At 39.0% G+C, this 19,583-nt stretch overlaps 1 protein-coding gene across 1 annotated transcript; it reads right to left on the reverse strand.

The window, feature by feature from the left end:
• Positions 1-1,539: 1,539 nt before the first annotated feature.
• Positions 1,540-13,038, reverse strand: LOC145796094 (uncharacterized). The gene is made up of 3 exons (XM_082881097.1): positions 12,929-13,038; positions 2,970-3,198; positions 1,540-1,716 (listed from the first exon to the last, which is right to left on the reverse strand). Exons 1-3 carry the CDS (start codon positions 13,036-13,038, stop codon positions 1,540-1,542), a joined length of 516 nt encoding a protein of 171 aa, XP_082737223.1.
• Positions 13,039-19,583: the final 6,545 nt, after the last annotated feature.

A 19,583-nucleotide genomic window follows, 5' to 3' on the forward strand; every position in this document is an offset into this window, starting at 1 on the left:
TGAATTTAGTACCTGAACTTTCCACAAATTGATCAATTAGACCCCTGATGTCACATTCCGTCCACAATTGGACGGAATGTGCTGATGTGGGGGGCAAATTGATTTTTAAAGTATAGTTTGAGGGAAAATTGATTTTTAATTTGGGGGGTAAATTGATTTTTAAGGTATAGTTTGAGGGGTAAAATGAAATTTTAAATGTCACATCAGCACATTCCATTCAATTGTAGACGGAAGGTGACGGCAGGGGTCTAATTGATCAATTTGTGGAAAGTTCAGGTACTAAATTAAAATAAATTGAAGTATGAGGGTCAACATGAAAAATGCGTGATAGTTTGGAAGGCAAAATGATATTTCCTCTTTAGTAAATTAATCCAACCTTCTCCTTAATCTCCTATCTCACCCTTCCTATATGGAAGATAACACATGTCCACGTGGATTAGAAGTCCAGACTCTAATTATGTTTGATTGAATTATGTAATTTATTAAAAATATCAAATCCCAAAGTCATCCCCCAAACAAACAATGCCTAAATGGCAGGGTGTTTATGCAACACTATAGCTAAAATAGTGTATTCTTCTTGTCTTTTAACAAATAATTTTAATTAAATTTCTTACAAATAAAAAATAAAAAATTTCCCTCTAGTGTTTAGGCATCTAACTTAAAAATTTCCCTCCACTATTTTGTTTGCAGACTTCCCTCAAGAACACAAAATAGGAATTAAATAAGAGTTCTGAACTCAGAATTGGATCACATGAAATTCACAAACAGTGAATCTCACATTCTAAACAACTGATTTTAAAACTATGCACAACCTTCTGGCAAATCTATGACTTAATTGGCCACGCGTCTTGTCCTCACCAATATATAATTTAATAAATGTATCCTTATCACCAACAACATACAAATTCTTAGACTTAATACTGTGCACACCCATCAATGGATTTATAAACAATTTTTCTTATATATATTTTTTTTAACTTGGTTGACTCTAAAACAGTTTGAAAAAAAAAAGAAAGGATACTATCATAGATAGGAGTGGGCATTGACCTATTAGCTGCCCAATCCGCCCAACCCAACTCTATTTTTTTAGGACTTGAAAAGATAGTTTAGCCCGTAAGGCTAGGGTGAACCAATATTTTAGGCACATTTAATAAATGGACCGAATGTATTCAAATGTGTAGCCTTGCTCAGCCCGAAAATAATATATTTAATATTTTATTATATTATTATATATTTATTTATTTATATGATAAATATATAATTATATATTTGTATAATATATTAAACAATATATAAGTCAATCTACTTCAACCTATATATCCAAAACAGCTGTACAAATCATTTATGAAATATTTTGTATCAAGTGAGACCACTTTGTGATATGCCATTGCCTACTGAAGAAATGATACTACAAACTTCAAACACACCTCAAGAAATCAACTTCCAAAATTTTGGTATTTGCATAACAACATAGAAATTGGCATGAGCAGTTCTGGAAATGAAAGGCAGTTGTACCAAATCTGGGTTACGAGTTGCATCTCAAGCCCTCTTTTTCCTACCCAATGTAGGGACTCCGGCATTCATTTTAGTCTGGCGAGAGCATGGTAACAAGCCACTCAGAATAGCTAAAATTGCAAAACCTAGGAAAGGTAAATACATCATCATCAACACATTTGTGATTCTGGAAGACAAGACCAGCTCCGCTAATACAGTAACCTGAAGCATGAATAAAATAAAGAAGAGATTCAAACACCAATTTCAAACTCTAATGTTTGCAAAATCTACTTTATTAATCATTATTACATTCATCCATGTCCTATAATTTGTAAAACAAAATTGAACCTTAAGCAAGATTGGATTGTAACCGAATACATCAGGATTCAGAAAATGAGCATAATCAGTAATCCTTAATCACCAGAAACTGAGCTACATTAGTGACTTATCCAAATTTTAAATTTATGCAAAACCATAACCATGATGCACTCATTGGTAGGAGTTTGGACCTGCTGAAATGTAGGATTATGATATCTTTGTTCCTTGTTCAAAGCCACCATAAAATAATATAAATCATATAGTATATACATTTGAGCTTAAAATTCAAAGAAATGGCTAGCCATGAATCTAACTTTGCCAATTATTACATGCAAGTCATTGGAATTTAACAGAGATAAATGCATTTTCGCATCTTCATAATTGAAACAGCTAGGGAAAGAGTGGCTTCTGCTTAAAAGTCTTGACTATATTTCACTTGCATATATAATCACTAAAACTTTAAACTTTAAAAAAAAAAAAAAAAACAATGCCCAATTAGTATCACTAGAATTATATACTAAATTTACTTTCATGATCAAGACATAAAGGCCCTGTTTGGTAGAGCTGTGGGAAAGTGCTTATAGCTTATGCCTAAACAGCTTATAGCTTATAACTATGAACATAAGCTGATTTCTGATTTATAAATTAAGCATCTCCTGCCCCACTCAAAGAATAAGCTGATTTCTGACTTCAAAAAAGCTATAAGCTATAAGTTATAAGCTAAACCAAACACATCAAAATAGCTTAAATTAAGCTGAAAGCTGAAATAAGCAGCTTTTAAGCTGCACCAAACAGGCACAAAGAAATCATTACAAAAGTTAAAAAAACATTAAATAAAATCTCAAGTTATCATATCAAGTAAAAGCTAATTCTCTCTTTCATTTTTTATAAAATCCAAACATAACATCTTCTTTACCAATTCTATTTTGTGAAATTTGTGAATTATTATTATTATTATTATTATTATTATTGTTATTATTATTATTATTATTATTATTATTTTTGAGACAAATGCTATGCTTCATACTATGCCAAAACAATACGACTAAAATGAGAGAGTGAAATCCACCTCTTGAAATGCAATCCAATAAATTATACAAAATTTTCCCGAGAACCAAACAAAGAAATGAAAAGAAAAAGAAAAAAAAGGAAAATACCATTCTAGGAAAAACTCCATAGACTAGGCAAGTAGAATTGAACCAAGGCTTCCCTCTCCCAAGAATAGCATAGAGATTTGGAATGGCAAGTGGCCACTGGAAGAGAAGCTCGAGCCACATAAGGCCAACAAAGAAAGAAGGCTTTTTAATGAGCAAGTAATCACCGTACTTGCTTGTGAACCAAAGATTGAGGTCAACGAGGAAGTTTAGGAAGAACTTAGGAGGAAAGCTGTAACGCCCTCAAAATAATACATAAAACCCATCATTCTTGACATGCTACAGTATAAAAGAAATAAACATCTTTCTATATATGAGAGTAGTTCTTACAAAAGTATTACATGTTGACATCAAAAGTAAACGCCCTATGAGCTTACAACTTTTCAAGCCAACACTTGGTCACAAGAAATGAGTACTAACTCATATACATATTAAACCCTTGGCTTGAATTTACATGTAATACATCAAAAGAAAGTAAAGCAGCAAAAGTCTGTCTGCCTCTAACCTCCCAAGCTATGTCCTTGGAGGTGGCATGCTACCTGTACCTGAAAATGATGTCCCATAAAGGGTGACCCACAGCCCAGTAGAAACATAATAAACCAGCTATAAACAATGACTAAAAGATTAGCAGTTGATAGATGGTCAACACTTATACATCCATTCGTATCACATTACAGTTCCATGTTACAATTCATTTCCTTTACTTATCAATCCATTCATATACGTGGCTCAGAACCTGGCCAGATAACTCAACACACAAACATCAGGTTTAGAGGTCCATCCCCCATCTTCCCCTAAACCGTGGAGTACATCCCCTATCTCCTCCCCCACACACAATGTATATATACACAGATCATATACATAATAAATCAATACATAAGGTTAATGTATTAATCCAAATGTCATATTCGATGACACATCCAATTGATTAGTTTTAGTTTGCCTAATCATCATGCATTGTCTACAACAATCAAGACTATCCTCCACCGATAGCACAAAAAAGTTATTTCTAAACAGAAAATAAATGCACCACATGGATATATTATCAACATTTTGCCTAGGTGAGCGATTTAATGAATCCGACTACACCCTTTAATTTCATGTCTTTCCAATTTGAATATTCTCAATTCAACTCCTCATTTCTCAAAATTAATTATACAAATTAATTTATCCAACTAATTAGGGCATTTTCCATAATTAACTTAACAACCCTAAGGTTCCATTTTTCTCAATAGTTCAACATAAATTCTCATTTCTCTATGTCAAACATGCATATAGGTTTATATATAAAACCCCCATCTTTTGTAAAATTACACAATGGCCCAAACTTTTCCCAAAATTACACAACAACTCCCAACATATCAAAATGCTAAAATTAAAAGACAAAGCTCATAAGAAGGAGTAGGGTATCCCTACCTCGAAGTCTGAGCTCAAACGGAGATGAAGACCAAAAACCAACGTGCTCCAAATCCCAAGTTTTTCAGATTAAATCAAAGCCCAGGTCACCCTCTATCTTTTTAACAAAGGACTAAGGATAGAAACTCACTCTAGATAGATCAAACCTGAGAGAGAAGACAAGTATAGAGAGATAGAGGGTCGGATCTAGGGTTTGCCAAAAGAAAGGAGATGAAAAAGTAATGTTTTCCCCCCTGCTGTCTGCTGATATAACACAGGCTCGCACAAGCGAAGACTTGGTTGCTCGAGCGACCAGACACAAAGAAATCTCACTTGAGCATAGAAAGCCTCGCTCGAGCCAACAATTTAAAGCTTCAGGTCAGCAACTCAGAAGCACGCTCGAGCGCAAGAATGCTCGCTCGAGCGAAGGAACCCAAAACATACACATCGCTCGCTCGAGCGAAGGAAATCTCGTTCGAGCCAAGAAACACAGCTCTCAGGTCAAAAAGAGACGCAGACGCACGCTCGAGCGCAATACTTCTCACTCGAGCCACCAGACACAAAACTCAACTCTCGCTTGAGTGAAGGAACCCTGCCTCGAGCGAAGGATCCAAAACACAGAGCTCGCTCGAGCGACAAAAGTCTCGCTCGAGCGAAGAACCAAAATTCTAGGCAGCAACCATTTGCTCCCAATCACTCCCAACCTGTAACAAACCTGCCCAACACATCCTATAACTCATATACAAAGTATGAAAGGACGTAAACAAGATATAAACAACTGCTAACATCCACGCAACTAAGTCCGGATCACTGTACAACAAGGGGTAAAACCCGGAATCACTATAACCTCCCCCCCTTAAAAAATTTCGTCCCCGAAATTAAGTGCAAGTTTTTAAAAGAATAAGTTTTTCTCCACTTTAAACAATGTTACTTTCAACATTCAATAACTCGACCCATCCCGGTCATTCCATCTCTTGTCAAGAGGCATTACATAACATATATTTCCACTTGCATTATCAACATGCATTCCCATTTCCATAGCACATTCAATTTTCATGATATAATTCCATTTCTATAACACATTTAACATATGCAATGTTATATGAAACTTCCAATTCAAGGCAAGTTCCAAAATACTTCCATTAAACCAAAACATACACGATGTTTTACAACCTAAGATATATTCAATACTCTTAAGGTTCAATAATATAACAAATTATACAACATATGCTCAAATATCCACAAATAGGTCTGGATATTTCTCTCGGACCTCCACCTCACGTTCCCAAGTGGCTTCCTTTACTCCGTGATGTTTCTACAAAACTTTTATCAAAGGGATGGTCTTGCCTCGTAAAACTTGATCCCGCCTATCCAAGACCCGAACCAGTTTCTCCTCATACGAAGCATCCTCGTCAACCTCTAAGTCGGTCCAATCTAATACATGCGATGGGTCTAGCTCATACTTCCGAAGCATAGTCACATGAAACACGTCATGGACTCCGGATAACTGCGGCGGCAAAGCTAAACAATAGGCAGCCTCGCCAATCCTCTCAAGGATCTCAAAATGGCCAATAAATCGAGGGGACAACTTCCCACTTTTCCCAAACCTCATCAATCCCCGCCTAGGTGATATCTTTAGAAAGGCATGATCACCCACCTCAAATACCAAAGGTCTCCTCCTATGGTCGACATAAGATTTTTGACGACTCTGGGCTGTAACAAGCCTCCTACGGATAAGCTCAACTTTCTCCATCGTTTCCCTTACCAACTTCGGACCCAACAAAGGTGCATCACCCACCTCGGCCCAACAAACTGGAGACCTACACGGTCGGCCATACGAGGCCTCAAACGGTGCCATACCAATACTAGACTGAAAGCTGTTGTTGTAGGCAAACTCTACCAAGGGCAAGTGCCTCTCCCACGACCCACTAAAGTCAAGAACACAACCCCGAAGCATATCCTCATGGATCTGAATAGTACGCTCGGACTACTTGTCAGTTTGAGGATGATAAGCTATGCTAAAGGTCAACTTAGTGCCCAAGGCACTCTGCAAACTCTGCCACAACCTGGTAGTAAAACGAGGATCTTTATCTGAGACGATCGTCACTGGGACCCTGTGCAACCTCACTATGTCCCCAATATATAAATCGGCAAGATGATCTACCGAATCTCTCACGTGCATAGGGATAAAGTGCGCCGACTTTGTCAACCGGTCTACAACCACCCAAATAGCATCACTACCCCACTGAGTCCTCAGAAGACCTACAACGAAGTCCATAGTGACATGCTCTTACTTCCACTCGGCAATAGGCAAGGGTTGTAACAAACCCGCTGGCGTCTAATGCTCGGCCTTCACTTGCTGACAAGTAAGGCACTTGGACACGAAAACTGCCATATCTCTCTTCATGCCCCTCCACCAAAACTGGTGACCCAAATCCCGATACATCTTAGTGCCTCCCGGATGCACCGCAAGACGTGAATGGTGAAACTCTTGGAGTACCTCCTTTCGGCAAGACTCCGGCACAAACAGACGGTCTCGGTATCTCACACTCAGGTCGGGATACACCGTCAAACCCTTCTCAACCTTCCCACTGGAGATCTTCTCATGGAGGGAATCTACCTCAAGGTCACCTCTCTGTGCCTCTGACACTCGAGTCACAAGTGTAGGCTGCGCAATAGCAGAAAACAATGCCGCGGCCTCAACGGATTCGCCCAGAAGCAAATCAAACTTGCCAAGCGCACCTAACATCTCCCACTCCCGGATGGCTATACAAGCTACATCACTAATGGGTTTCCTGCTAAGGGCGTCGGCCACAACATTGGCCTTCCCGGGATGATAATGCAACTCAAAGTCGTAATCCTCAATAAACTCCATCCACCTCCTCTGCCTCAAGTTCAAGTCTTTCTGTGTAAACAAATATTTCAGACTTTTATGATCCGAGAACACCTCGAATCTCTCACCATAAAGGTAGTGCCTCCAGATTTTCAAGGCAAAGATCACTACTGCTAACTCTAGGTCATGGGTAGGGTAATTCTTCTCGTGTATTTTCAGCTGATGTGAGCCATAGGCCACCATTTTCCCCTCTTGCATCAACACATAACCCAAACCCTCTCGTGAGGCATCACAATAGACTGCATAACCCAACCCTCTCTCCGGAATAATCAAGACCGGAGCGGTGGTCAATCTAACTTTCAACTCCTGGAACGACTTTTCACAACTCTCATTCCATACAAACTTGACTACCTTCCGAGTCAATCTAGTCAACGGCGAAGCTAATCTAGAGAAATCCTTCACAAACCGGCGGTAATACCCAGCTAATCCCAGAAAATTGCGGATCTCAAACACACTCTTAGGCTGTGCCCAATCTTGCACTGCTTCCGTCTTGGATGTATCAACAGAAACCCCTTCCCCAGAGACCACATGGCCTAAGAACTTGACCTCTCCTAGTCAGAACTCACACTTCCCAAACTTGGCATACAGCCTATGGGTTCTAAGTAACTCGAGCACCACTCTCAAGTGCTCCTCGTGCTCCTCCTCTGAAGGTGAGTAAATGAGAATGTCGTCCACAAAAATGACCACAAAGCGATCTAAAAATTCTCGAAATATCCGGTTCATCAAATCCATAAAGACTGCCGGTGCATTGGTGAGCCCAAATGGCATCACCAGAAACTCATAATGGCCATACCGCGTACGGAATGCTATCTTCGGAATATCCTCCTCCTTGACCCTCAACTGGTGGTAACCCGATCTCAAGTCTATCTTGGAGAAACAACGGGACCCCTTCAATTGGTCAAACAGATCATCTATACGGGGCATAGGGTACTTATTTTTTATCGTAGCCCGATTCAACTTCCGGTAGTCGATACAAAGTCTCAAGGCACCATCTTTCTTTTTAGCAAAGAGGGCCGGTGCTCCCCACGACGAAACACTTGGGCGAATAAAGCACTTATCCAACAATTCCTGGAGCTGAACCTTCAACTCAACTAACTCGGCTGGGGCAAAATGATAAGGTGCCATAGAAATCGGCGCCGTGCCGGGCACTAGATCAATAGAGAACTCAATCCCTCGATGAGGTGAAAAACTAACAAGATCCTCGGGAAAGACATCTGAGTACTCACAAACTACTCTCGACAACACAGTCTGGGTCTCACCACACTTACCACTCAAAAAGCTAGCAAGTAGACCACTAAGCTCACTCTGCCCTCGCGGATCATACACCGGTGGCAACACACTACCAACCCGATCCCCCAGAAAATGGAAACAATCTCCACTCAAGGTACAAACTGTGACCCTCTGGCGGTAGCAATCAATAACAGCCTAGTATGACGATAGCCAGTTCATACCCAAAATAACATCAAATCCCGACATAGGCATCACTACAAAAGGAAACGGAAACCGGCGATCGGCGACCTCTATATCACAACCTCTACATCCGTGTTTCAAAATCAACTCACCTCCAATAGGTGACACTACACAAATAAGAGATGCTAACTATGCTAACTCCAATCCCAAAACAGATGCAAATGCAGCAGATACAAAAGAATGAGATGCACCCGTATTGATCAATACACTAGCAACTGAGTTGCAAAATAAGAAGGTACCTCTCACAACTGATGGAGCAGGTACAAGATCCTGCGCGGTAACAGCATACACGCGCCCTGTAGGCCCCTGATCCACCTGCTCACCCCTCGGAGCATACGACTGCTGCACAGACTGGGATGACGAAGCTCCTGGATTGGCCTTCAAGGCCTGCACAGACTGAGCTGGCTTAAAACCCTGCGTCGGCCTAGAACCAGACGCTCCTGAAATGGCACTCAACTGTGGAAAAAACCTCTTCAGGTGCCCCAGCTGACCACACTGATAACAAGACAAAGGCTGGCCCCTGCCCTGACTCTGGCTCTACGGTCTAGTTGAAGATGAAGCACCTCTCTGACCTCCTTCCTTCTGTGGGCAAACCGAAGACTTGTGGCCCAGCTGACCACACTTGTAACAGGTGAAATCTCCCTGACTGCCTCTCCCCGAGCCTGCACTCGGCACTGGAAAGGTCGATCTAGCAACACCACCCTGAGACTGCTGAGGGTTAGCACCCCTCTGTCTCTTGTCATCACCCTGACCATCCTGGCTCCTCTTGGAGCCTCTCTATCCCTCCTCCTTCTGCATCATGATCTCCATATGGGCTGTAGCATCAACCAAGCGCCCATAGTCTCGGATCATAGAACCCCCAACTCTCATCTTGAGGCCACGCCTCAGCTTCCGCTCAAACTGAACGCAATGGCGTTCCTCGGACGCCACAAGCTCAGGTGCAAACCTGGACAAGCTAGTAAAAGTAGCCTCAAACTCGGCCACAGACAAACTCAACTGATTGAGCTGGCAAAACTGGTCTCTCAGCTTCTCTCTAACAGCTGGAGATAAGTACCTCTCCTGGAAAGCATCCACAAACGCCTCCCACGTGCCACCAATACGACCCCTGATGAACTTCCACCACTGACCCGCATCCCCCTTAAGTTGGAAAGATGCCAAGGTCACTTTCAAAGCTCCATCCTCGATGCCAAGCATCTCGAACGTCTTACTCATCTGCTCCAACCACTCATCAGCCTTCAGTGGCTCTTTTGGATCCCCAATAAACTCATCCGGATTAGACCAGAAGAACTCCCTCTTCAAGAAGGAAGGCCCTGCCTCAACAACTTGGGCCTGAACCTAGGATTTCACTGGAGCCTGAACTAGATTCTCAGCTCAGAGAATACCCATAGACTCCTTCAAAGCATTTGCTATACCACGGGCCAAGGCACCCAAGGCCTGCTGACCCAATGGCTCGGCCACATTGGCGTGGCCAACTCCCTCCTGCTGCACCGGGATATCATCCGGTAAAGGCATCTCCTGCCTACCACGCCTACCCCATCTACCTCCACGTCCTCGTCCTCGTCCTCGTCCTCGTCCTGACATCCTCATAAAGGTAACGAAGAACATTAGCACATTCATAAATGTGCCAAAGCTAAACACTCGTGTCCTAATGCATGGACAACTGTAATTCACTCCACGTAAGCACATAAACACATAAGCACTTATGAATTTCATTTTCGGATAATGATAGTCCCGAGGCGTTGCTAGAGTTCCGGTTAGAAATAGCATTGATCAAGTGCTTTTCCAACAAGACTCCTACAAATCCAAGGATCCAATCAACATCCTAGAAACTAAATCCCATACCCAAGTAGTCACATAAACATGTTATCAAATAAACACATAATGTCACACATAAGTCTCTAACAAGCGAGACAAACCCATTGTGATACTAATCACTTCCCATGTACCCAAAGTATTCAAACCCGGTACGCTCTGATACCAAGTTATAATGCCCTCAAAATAATACATATAACCCATCATTCTTGACATGCTACAGTATAAAAGAAATAAACATCTTTCTATATATTAGAGTAGTTCTTACAAAAGTATTACATGTTGACATCAAAAGTAAACGCCCTATGGGCTTATAACTTTCCAAGCCAACACTTGGTCACAAGAAATGAGTACTAACTAATATACATATTAAGCCCTTGGCTTGAATTTACATGTAATACATCAAAAGAAAGTAAAACAGCAAAAGTCGGTCTGCCTCTAGCCTCCCAAGCTATGTCCTTGGAGGTGGCATGCTACCTGTACCTGAAAATGATGTCCCATAAAGGGTGAGCCACAGCCCAGTAGAAACATACTAAACCAGCTATAAACAATGACTAAAAGATTAGCAGTTGATAGATGGTCAACACTTATACATCCATTCGTATCACATTACAATTCCATGTTACAATTCATTTCCTTTACTTATCAATCCATTCATATACGTGGCTCAGAACCTGGCCAGATAACTCGACAGAGATCATATCTCTAATTAACGATATTTTCAATTCAGGTGAGAGATCAACCCACAATAATAATCTTTTCATACTTCATAATAGATACACATTTTGGTACTATAACAACCTCAAACAAAAATCACTTCCACACTTTACACATGATACACATTTTAGTGCTGTATCAAAACATGTAAAAACACTTCCATAATCCACAATTGATACACATTGTAGTGCTATATCAACGTCACACAAACATCTGGTTTAGAGGTCCATCCCCCATCTTCCCCTAAACCGTGGAGTACATCCCATATCTCCTCCCACACACACAATGTATATATACACAGATCATATACATAATTAATCAATACATAAGGTTAATGTATTAATCCAAATGTCATATTCGATGACACATCCAGTTGATTAGTTTTAGTTTGCCTAATCATCATGCATTGTCTACAACAATCAAGACTATCCTCCACCGATAGCCCAAAGCAGTTATTTCTAAACAGAAAATAAATGCACCACATGGATATATTATCAACATTTTGCCTAGGTGAGCGATTTAATGAATCCGACTACACCCTTTAATTTCATATCTTTCCAATTTGAATATTCTCAATTAAACTCCTCATTTCTCAAAATTAATTATACAAATTAATTTATCCAACTAATTAGGGCATTTTCCATTATTAACATAACAACCCTAAGGTTCCATTTTTCTCAATAGTTCAACATAAATTCTCATTTCTCTCTGTCAAACATGCATATAGGTTTATATATATAAAACCCCATCTTTTGTAAAATTACACAATGGCCCAAACGTTTCCCAAAATTACACAACAACTCCCAACATATCAAAATACTAAAATTAAAAGACAAAGCTCATAAGAAGGAGTAGGGTATCCCTACCTCGAAGTTTGAGCTCAAACGGAGATGAAGACCAAAAACCAACGTGCTCCAAATCCCAAGTTTTTCAGATTAAATCAAAGCCCAAGACACCCTCTATCTTTTTAACAAAGGACTACGGGTAGAAACTCACTCTAGATAGATCAAACCTTAGAGAGAAGACAAGTATAGAGAGTGAGAGAGTCGGATCTAGGGTTTGCCAAAAGAAAGGAGATGAAAAAGTGATGTTTTCCCCGTTGCTGTCTGCTGATATAACACAGGCTCGCTCGAGCGAAGACTTGGTCGCTCGAGCGACCAGACACAAAGAAATCTCACTCGAGCGTAGAAAGCCTCGCTCGAGCCAACGATTTAAAGCTTCAAGTCAGCAACTCAGAAGCATGCTCGAGTGCAAGAATGCTCGCTCGAGCGAAGGAACCCAAAACATACACCTCACTCGCTCGAGCGAAGGAAATCTCGCTCGAGCCAAGAAATACAGCTCTCAGGTCAAAAAGAGACGCAGACGCACGCTCGAGCGCAATACTTCTCGCTCTAGCCACCGACACAAAACTCAACTCTCACTCGAGCGAAGGAACCCTGGCTTGAGCGAAGGATCTAAAACACAAAGCTCGCTCGAGCGACAAAAGTCTCGCTTGAGCGAAGAACCAAAATTCTGGGCAGCAACAATTTGCTTCCAATCACTCCCAACCTGTAACAAACCTGCCCAACACATCCTATAACTCAAATACAAAGTACGAAAGGACGTAAACAAGATATAAACAACTGCTAACATCCACGGAACTAAGTCCGGATCACTGTATAACAAGGGGTAAAACCCGAAATCGCTATAAAAGCACACTTGTGCGTCGAAAGTTGGAGCTGCTAAAATCAACACCAAGAAGAAGAAAAATAGAACTGCATCTATTAGCTTAATCAAAACCCCCATCTCTGTCTCTCTCTGGTTTTTGTTTTCTGGTTTTTGATGTGAAGATCAAGTTTATTGTCATGTTATATAGGAGGAAGAGGGGATCTTGGTCTTTGAAAGTTGAATAGAGTTCCTTATGTTAGTAAAATAAAATAGAGATATTTACCAATATATCACACTCCATAAATAAGTACTTGAATTAGTTTTAATTTTTTTTTATTAATCTATTAAATCTTATTAGTAAAATGTTTCTTTTTGTGTGGTCTGATTTTTTATTTTGATAGTGTTTTGATAGACAGTTATGCTCTTTTATTAATGTGACAGGTATTATGTGATATTTCAACGTGACAGATATTAATATGACACTCTAACGATGTGACACTCCAAAAAAATTAAAAACTCACAATGTACTTTTTTTAAATGTGACAACGCGGTGGGTATGATGTGACACTTCAAAATTTTTACTCAAAAAAATAATAATAACACCTTATTGTACTTTTTTCAAATGTGACAATGTGGCATATATGATGTGACAATTCAAAAAAAAAAATAACTCCTTAGTATACTTTTTTCAAACGTGACAACGTGACAGGTATGATGTAACACTTCAAAAAAATTTAAAAACTCCTTTGCGTACTTTTCTCAAACGTGACAACGTGATAGATATGATATGACACTCTACTTTTTTCAAACGTGACAACGTGACATGTATGATATGATACATCAAAAAAAATAATAACTACTTAGTGTAATTTTTTTCAAACGTGACAATAGGATAGGTATGATGTGACGCTTCAAAAAAAAAATAAAAACTCCTTAGTGTATTTTTCTCAGACGTGACAACGTGACAGGTATGATGTGACACTCTAAAAAAAATTAAAAACTCCTTAGTGTACTTTTCCTAAACGTGACATGTGACACTCCAACGTGGCAGGTATAATGTAACACTCTAAAAAAATTGAAAACTCTTTGTATATTTTTTCTAAATGTGATACTCTAACGTGACGGGTATGATGTAACACTAAAAAAGTCTTTAGTGTACTTTTTTTAAATATGATACTCTAATATGATGGGTAAATGAGTTATACACATCCAAAAGGATTAAATGAATCACAAGAAAAAAATATGAAAGTATATGAATTACAAGTCCACAATATAAAATTCATTGAATAAAGTACAATGCATTTTTTTATTTTTTTTTAAGATAGGCATAAAATGTACTTGTTTACTACTCCCTCCATCCCAAAATAATAGTCCCTTTTGGGGAATCCAACTTTTTTTGGTAGTACAATTATTGCACTTTAAAAAAGTTAATTTTCCAAAATTATCCTTTGATAGTACATTTTTTGGAGAATATCAATGTCATAATTGTACTTTTTATATTGTTTATGAATTTAAAAGAAGGGCAAAATAATAAATTTATATTATTTTTGTACTTGATTGTCACGACCCCATTCCGCCCCTAGTAGAATGGTGCCGTGATGGCCAGTAATCCGAGATTACCGAAGGCCAACTTTCAAAATTCACACACAAACAGAGTATACATATGGGGCTTACAAATGCGGAAGCAATAAATTCAAAGCTAGGTAGTCCATAAGAGCAATGCATAAGTTAAATGGAATGGCATACATCATTACATAGCTTTAATACAACAAAATGAAGTACAAAAATACATCTTGATCAAAAGGCTTCTCAGCCATCAAATACAAGAATACAATGAAATACAACTAAGAAGCATAATCTTCAAGATGCTGCAAAAGTGCAAAATCCAATACAAGTGGCAAGTACATCTAGGCGTCGCCGCCGTCCTGCTCGTCACCTACATATATATAGAGAGGGGTGAGCTTGGATACTCAGTGAATGGTATAAATAATAAAGGGGTTTGCATGAATGATATCCGAAATCTTGATCAAATCCAGGCACATCACATCTTGTACAAAATCCAAGGGCAAAACAAGTTTATCTAACTATAGCGACCCCGGTCTTTTCCCATTTGATTATTGCATCCGGACTTAGGTTCCGTAGATTCTGTCATTGTATAATTGTTGTTGTTGTCCCTTATTTTCTTATTTGGAGTTATAGGATGTGTTGGGAAGGTTTGTTTCAGGTTGGTTGGGTTTAGAAACCAAGTGTTGCTATCCAGTATTTTGGATATTCGCTCGAGCGAGGAGTTTGTCGCTCGAGCGAGATGTTGTTTTTGGTTCTTCGCTCGAGCCGGGGTTTGGTAGCTCGAGCGAGAGTTTGCGTCTGGTTTGGACCTGTAGCTTTGCATTCTTGGCTCGAGCGAGCTTTTCTTCGCTCGAGCGAGTTAGTTCGTTCTTCGCTCGAGCGATAGTTCCTTCGCTCGAGCGTGAGTCTGGTTACAAACCTGAGGGTTTGAGTTCTTCGCTCGATCGAGTTTTCTTTCGCTCGAGCGAGCTTTTGGGTTGTTGGCTCGAGCAAGGCTTCCTTGGCTCGAGCGTAGCTTCTCTGTGTCTGGTCGCTCGAGCGACCAAGTCTTCGCTCGAGCGAGCCTGTCCAGTTTATATACGCAGCAGCGGGTTTTTAATCAGTTTTTATCATCTTTTTAGATTCCAAACCCTAAGGTCCGACTTCTCTCTCTCCCTACTCACCTTCTCTCTTAGGATTGATCTGTTTAGAGTGTGTTTCTACCCTAGTTGCTTTATTAAAAAGATAGAGGGAGTCGAGGGCTTTCATTTAATCTGAACTATTGGCGATTTGGAGCACATTGGTATTTGGGTATTCATCTCTGTCTTCTCCATTTGTGTTGTCTTCTTCGAGGTAGGGATTTCCTACTCCATTTTATAAGTTTTGTTCTAAGTTTTGGTATTTTGATATGTTGGGGTTACTTTGATAATTTTGGGAAAAACCCTAGTTGTAATAATTAATTAATTTGTATAATTAATTTAAGGGAATTGAGGAATTTTGTTAAATTCATGAATTTGGGAAATTATTGATTAAATGGTGTAGTTGGATAATTTAAATCACTCGCCTATTGAATTGTTGTTATAGTTATTTCCAAGTTTAGAAATAACTGTTTGGGCTATCGGTGGAGGATAGTCGTGATTGTTATAGACAATGCATGTGGATTAGGTATAACTGAAACTAATCACATTAGTTGAGTCATTAATTTTGACTGTTGAATTAATACAGATATTATGTGTATTGATTGTGTGATGTATATGTTATGTGTTTACATACTTTGTTTTGTGTGGGAGGAGATAGGGGATGTACTCCACGGTTTAGGGGAAGATAGGGGATGGACCTCTAAACCGGATTTTGTTTGGGAGGAGATAGGGGATGGACTCCATTAGCATCACTTTTATGTGTGCTTATTTATATTGAAGTGTTTTGTTGATACAGCACTAAAATGTGTATCAATCTGGAAGTATGAAGTGTTTTGATTTGAGCTTGAGTCTCATTTGTTTGTTGATATTGGAAGAATGTGAATATGATATATATATATAATTCACTGTTGTAAGTTTGGCCAGGTTCTGAGCCATGTTGATAAAATTGGAAAGTAAAACGTATCTTAGACAATAGTGTCATGAGGCTGTAAAATGAAGTAATTGATTATCCTGGTTAACCATCTGTTGAATGCTATTGCTTTATTCATTGCTTATATGTGGTTTAGTATATCTCTACTGGGCTGTGGCTCACCCTTTATGGGAACATCATTTTCAGGTTCAGGTGATAAGCTACCTCCAAGGACTTAGCTTGGAAGGACTTGGACTTTGAAGACTGTTTCTAGTTATTTGTTTTATTTTATTGTTAGTACATGTAAACACTCAAGCCTAGGGCTTTATTTATATTTGAGTTAGAACTCATGTTTTTGTGTCCAAGTGTTGGCTTGGAAAGATGTAAGCCGTTAGGGCATTTAATTTGATGTTACATGTAATGTTTTTGTTTAGTAAGACTCAGATGAATATTATAATGAATTATTGAATGTTTTCTTTAAATAATGCATGTTGTTGATATATAATGGGTTAATTTTGAGGGCGTTACACTAACAATCTTTCAAGTCTCATTAATTTAAGTCTTTCAAGGCTCTCAAGTTTCAAGGGGTGACATTAACAGAGGTTGTGCTACAAATGCTTATAGTCCCCTAGCACGTACGGACTTTTCAAGATTGTCATTCAAAACAAGGCTAATACTTGATATACAAAATAGGGATCATCATTCATGCTTCACAAAATACTTTTCCAAAACAAGCAAGGCAAAACTTTATCAAAACTTAATAACATAACTTTATTAAAAATACCACTCACATAGCTCTTCAGACGTCGGGGTCAAGGCAAGTCCAAGTCCTACAAACACAGGGTAAAGCCTGTTGAATGCACTTTCAAACAAGTTCACATGCATACAGATGATCTCGGCATCCTTCAAAACCAAGCTAAGTCAAAACAAAACACTGTTTTCTCATCTCAGGAAAACATGTTGGGCGAGTACCAGGTCTAGGCCGAGGTCCCACACCTCATTGCCGAGGTGTTGCCTCGATGGCCACATTCAAGGAAATGAGGTCGGGAAAATCTAGGTTTCCCTCTCTTGAAGAACATGTCGAACATGAACATGAGGAAGATGAATGCAAGATCATAATTTGCTATTACAAAATCCGAGATTTCATGCGATGAATTCAAAAACATGGACCTAGGTACCCATATTCGAGGATCTTGCGAGAACGAACACAAAACATGAATCTTAAGGCAAACTTTCGGATCAAACAAGACTTTTTCTTCAAAAACACATGAACACTATCTTCTCTTTCTAAAACCAACTTTAAACCAATGCATAACATGCAAAGTAGGTTCGATTGTGCAATGCAGCTAGATAAACATAAGGAACAACAAAAGTAAATTAAGAATCTAACCTCAATACGCGAATCTAACGGTTTGATCTCTAGGAATCAAGCTCAAAAGCCCACTCTCTCACTCTAAAACTTCTTCTTCTTCTTCTAGAGCTTCTCTATCCTCACAAACAAAGACATATAGCAAAATGATACATTTCTAGGTCTGCTGGCTGACTTAACACTCAGCTGGGCACGTGGCACTACCGGGTTGGTTCTCCTCAAAAGGTGGCTGAGTGAAAAGACAAGACTATGACAAAGTGTGTTCAACAAGCAAGATGGCATGGGCACTCTGGCGGGTAATGATCTCGGCTAATAACAAGACATCGGCAAGTAGGGGAACAATGATCTCAGTTAGGAAGGACAACACTTGACTAAGCTGTGCCACACCTTGGTCTAGGTCACATCACTCCAGGACAAGATCACTTAGGTGCAAAGGTAGCATCTCGGCCTAGATAATACACATCTCGGCCTTGGTGATGAACACCTCGGCCTAGATAATGACATCTCGGCCAATATGTCAGGGCGAAGGTGGAGGTCAAACAAAGTGGTTCCAAGGAAGTTCTAGACTAAAGATGACCTCGGCTAAACTCACACCAAGCAAGGTACAAAACATGCGAGAAACACTTAAGCAAGACGAATTAAGGTTTGCAAAGATGCAACATATCAAGACAAGATCATGTAATATATATACAAGCATGACTAGGGTAGAGTGAGGGTTGTTACATTGATTTTTGAAGAGGGACTAATATTTTGGGACAATGAAAAATGTAGTAAGGGATTAATATTTTGGGACGGAGGGAGTATTTATTTCTATAATGAAAAATGCATATTATATAAATAAGGAGAAATTCTAGTATACATATTTATACCATATACACTCTTAAGTTATGTCATTTTTTTTTGAGTTATTATTAATTTTTTTTTTTTAATTATTACTTATGAGATTTTTTATTATGCCTCATGCATTGTTTAGTTATGACTTTCTTTTCTTATGTTATGACTCAGAAAGTATGAAATTATATCATTTTCTTTTTTAGTTATAAGGTACATGTAACGCCCTCAAAATAAAAGCATAAATCAGTCATAGGAACATAGAATATGTATTCATTCATCAGAGTATTCTTTACAAAAAGTATTACATGTTGACAACAAAAGTAAATGCCTTACGGGCTTACAAACTTTCCAAGTCAACACTTAGTTACAATAAAAGAGAGTTCTAACTCTTAACATATTAAGCCCTTGGCTTGAATTACATGTAATACAAAAAGGTAACAACAAAAATACGCCTTCAACTTCTAAAGCTCCCAAGCTACATCCTTGGAGGCAGCATATCACTTGTACCTAAAAATGATGTCCCATATAGGGTGAGCCAAAGCCTAGTAGAGATATGCTAAACATAACATGAGAATTAACTAAAACATTAGCATTCGATAAATGTTTAACACATACGATATAGGTATTACATTTCCATAACCAGCCAACCTTTATATCATGATAAGATCAATTTCCATTATCTATCCGAGTCATTTCATTGACATATTCCAATGTTATCCAAACAGTTTAAACAAAATGAGACTACAACTCATATATCAATACTTCAATAGCAAAGATCATTCAGCACTTCTATTCACATGCCATTTTACGGATCTATGTTCGAGGAAACCGACACCCAAATATATGAAAGATTTCGGGACTTGCATCCTGGACACTCCGGCCAACT

Source organism: Camellia sinensis, chromosome 7, assembly GCF_055761805.1.
Source record: "Camellia sinensis isolate YWXY chromosome 7, ASM5576180v1, whole genome shotgun sequence".
Classification (NCBI taxonomy): domain Eukaryota; kingdom Viridiplantae; phylum Streptophyta; class Magnoliopsida; order Ericales; family Theaceae; genus Camellia; species Camellia sinensis.

Bases quoted from the DNA above. Each gene is read 5' to 3' on its own strand.
- LOC145796094 (XM_082881097.1), bottom strand. From the start codon at position 13,038: ATGGGGGTTTTGATTAAGCTAATAGATGCAGTTCTATTTTTCTTCTTC. The intron at 3,199-12,928 runs GTTTTACCCCTT...AGGGCGTTACAG, and splicing joins TGCTTTTATAGCGATTTCGG to CTTTCCTCCTAAGTTCTTCC. The intron at 1,717-2,969 runs GTATTTTCCTTT...TTCATGCTTCAG, and splicing joins ATGGAGTTTTTCCTAGAATG to GTTACTGTATTAGCGGAGCT.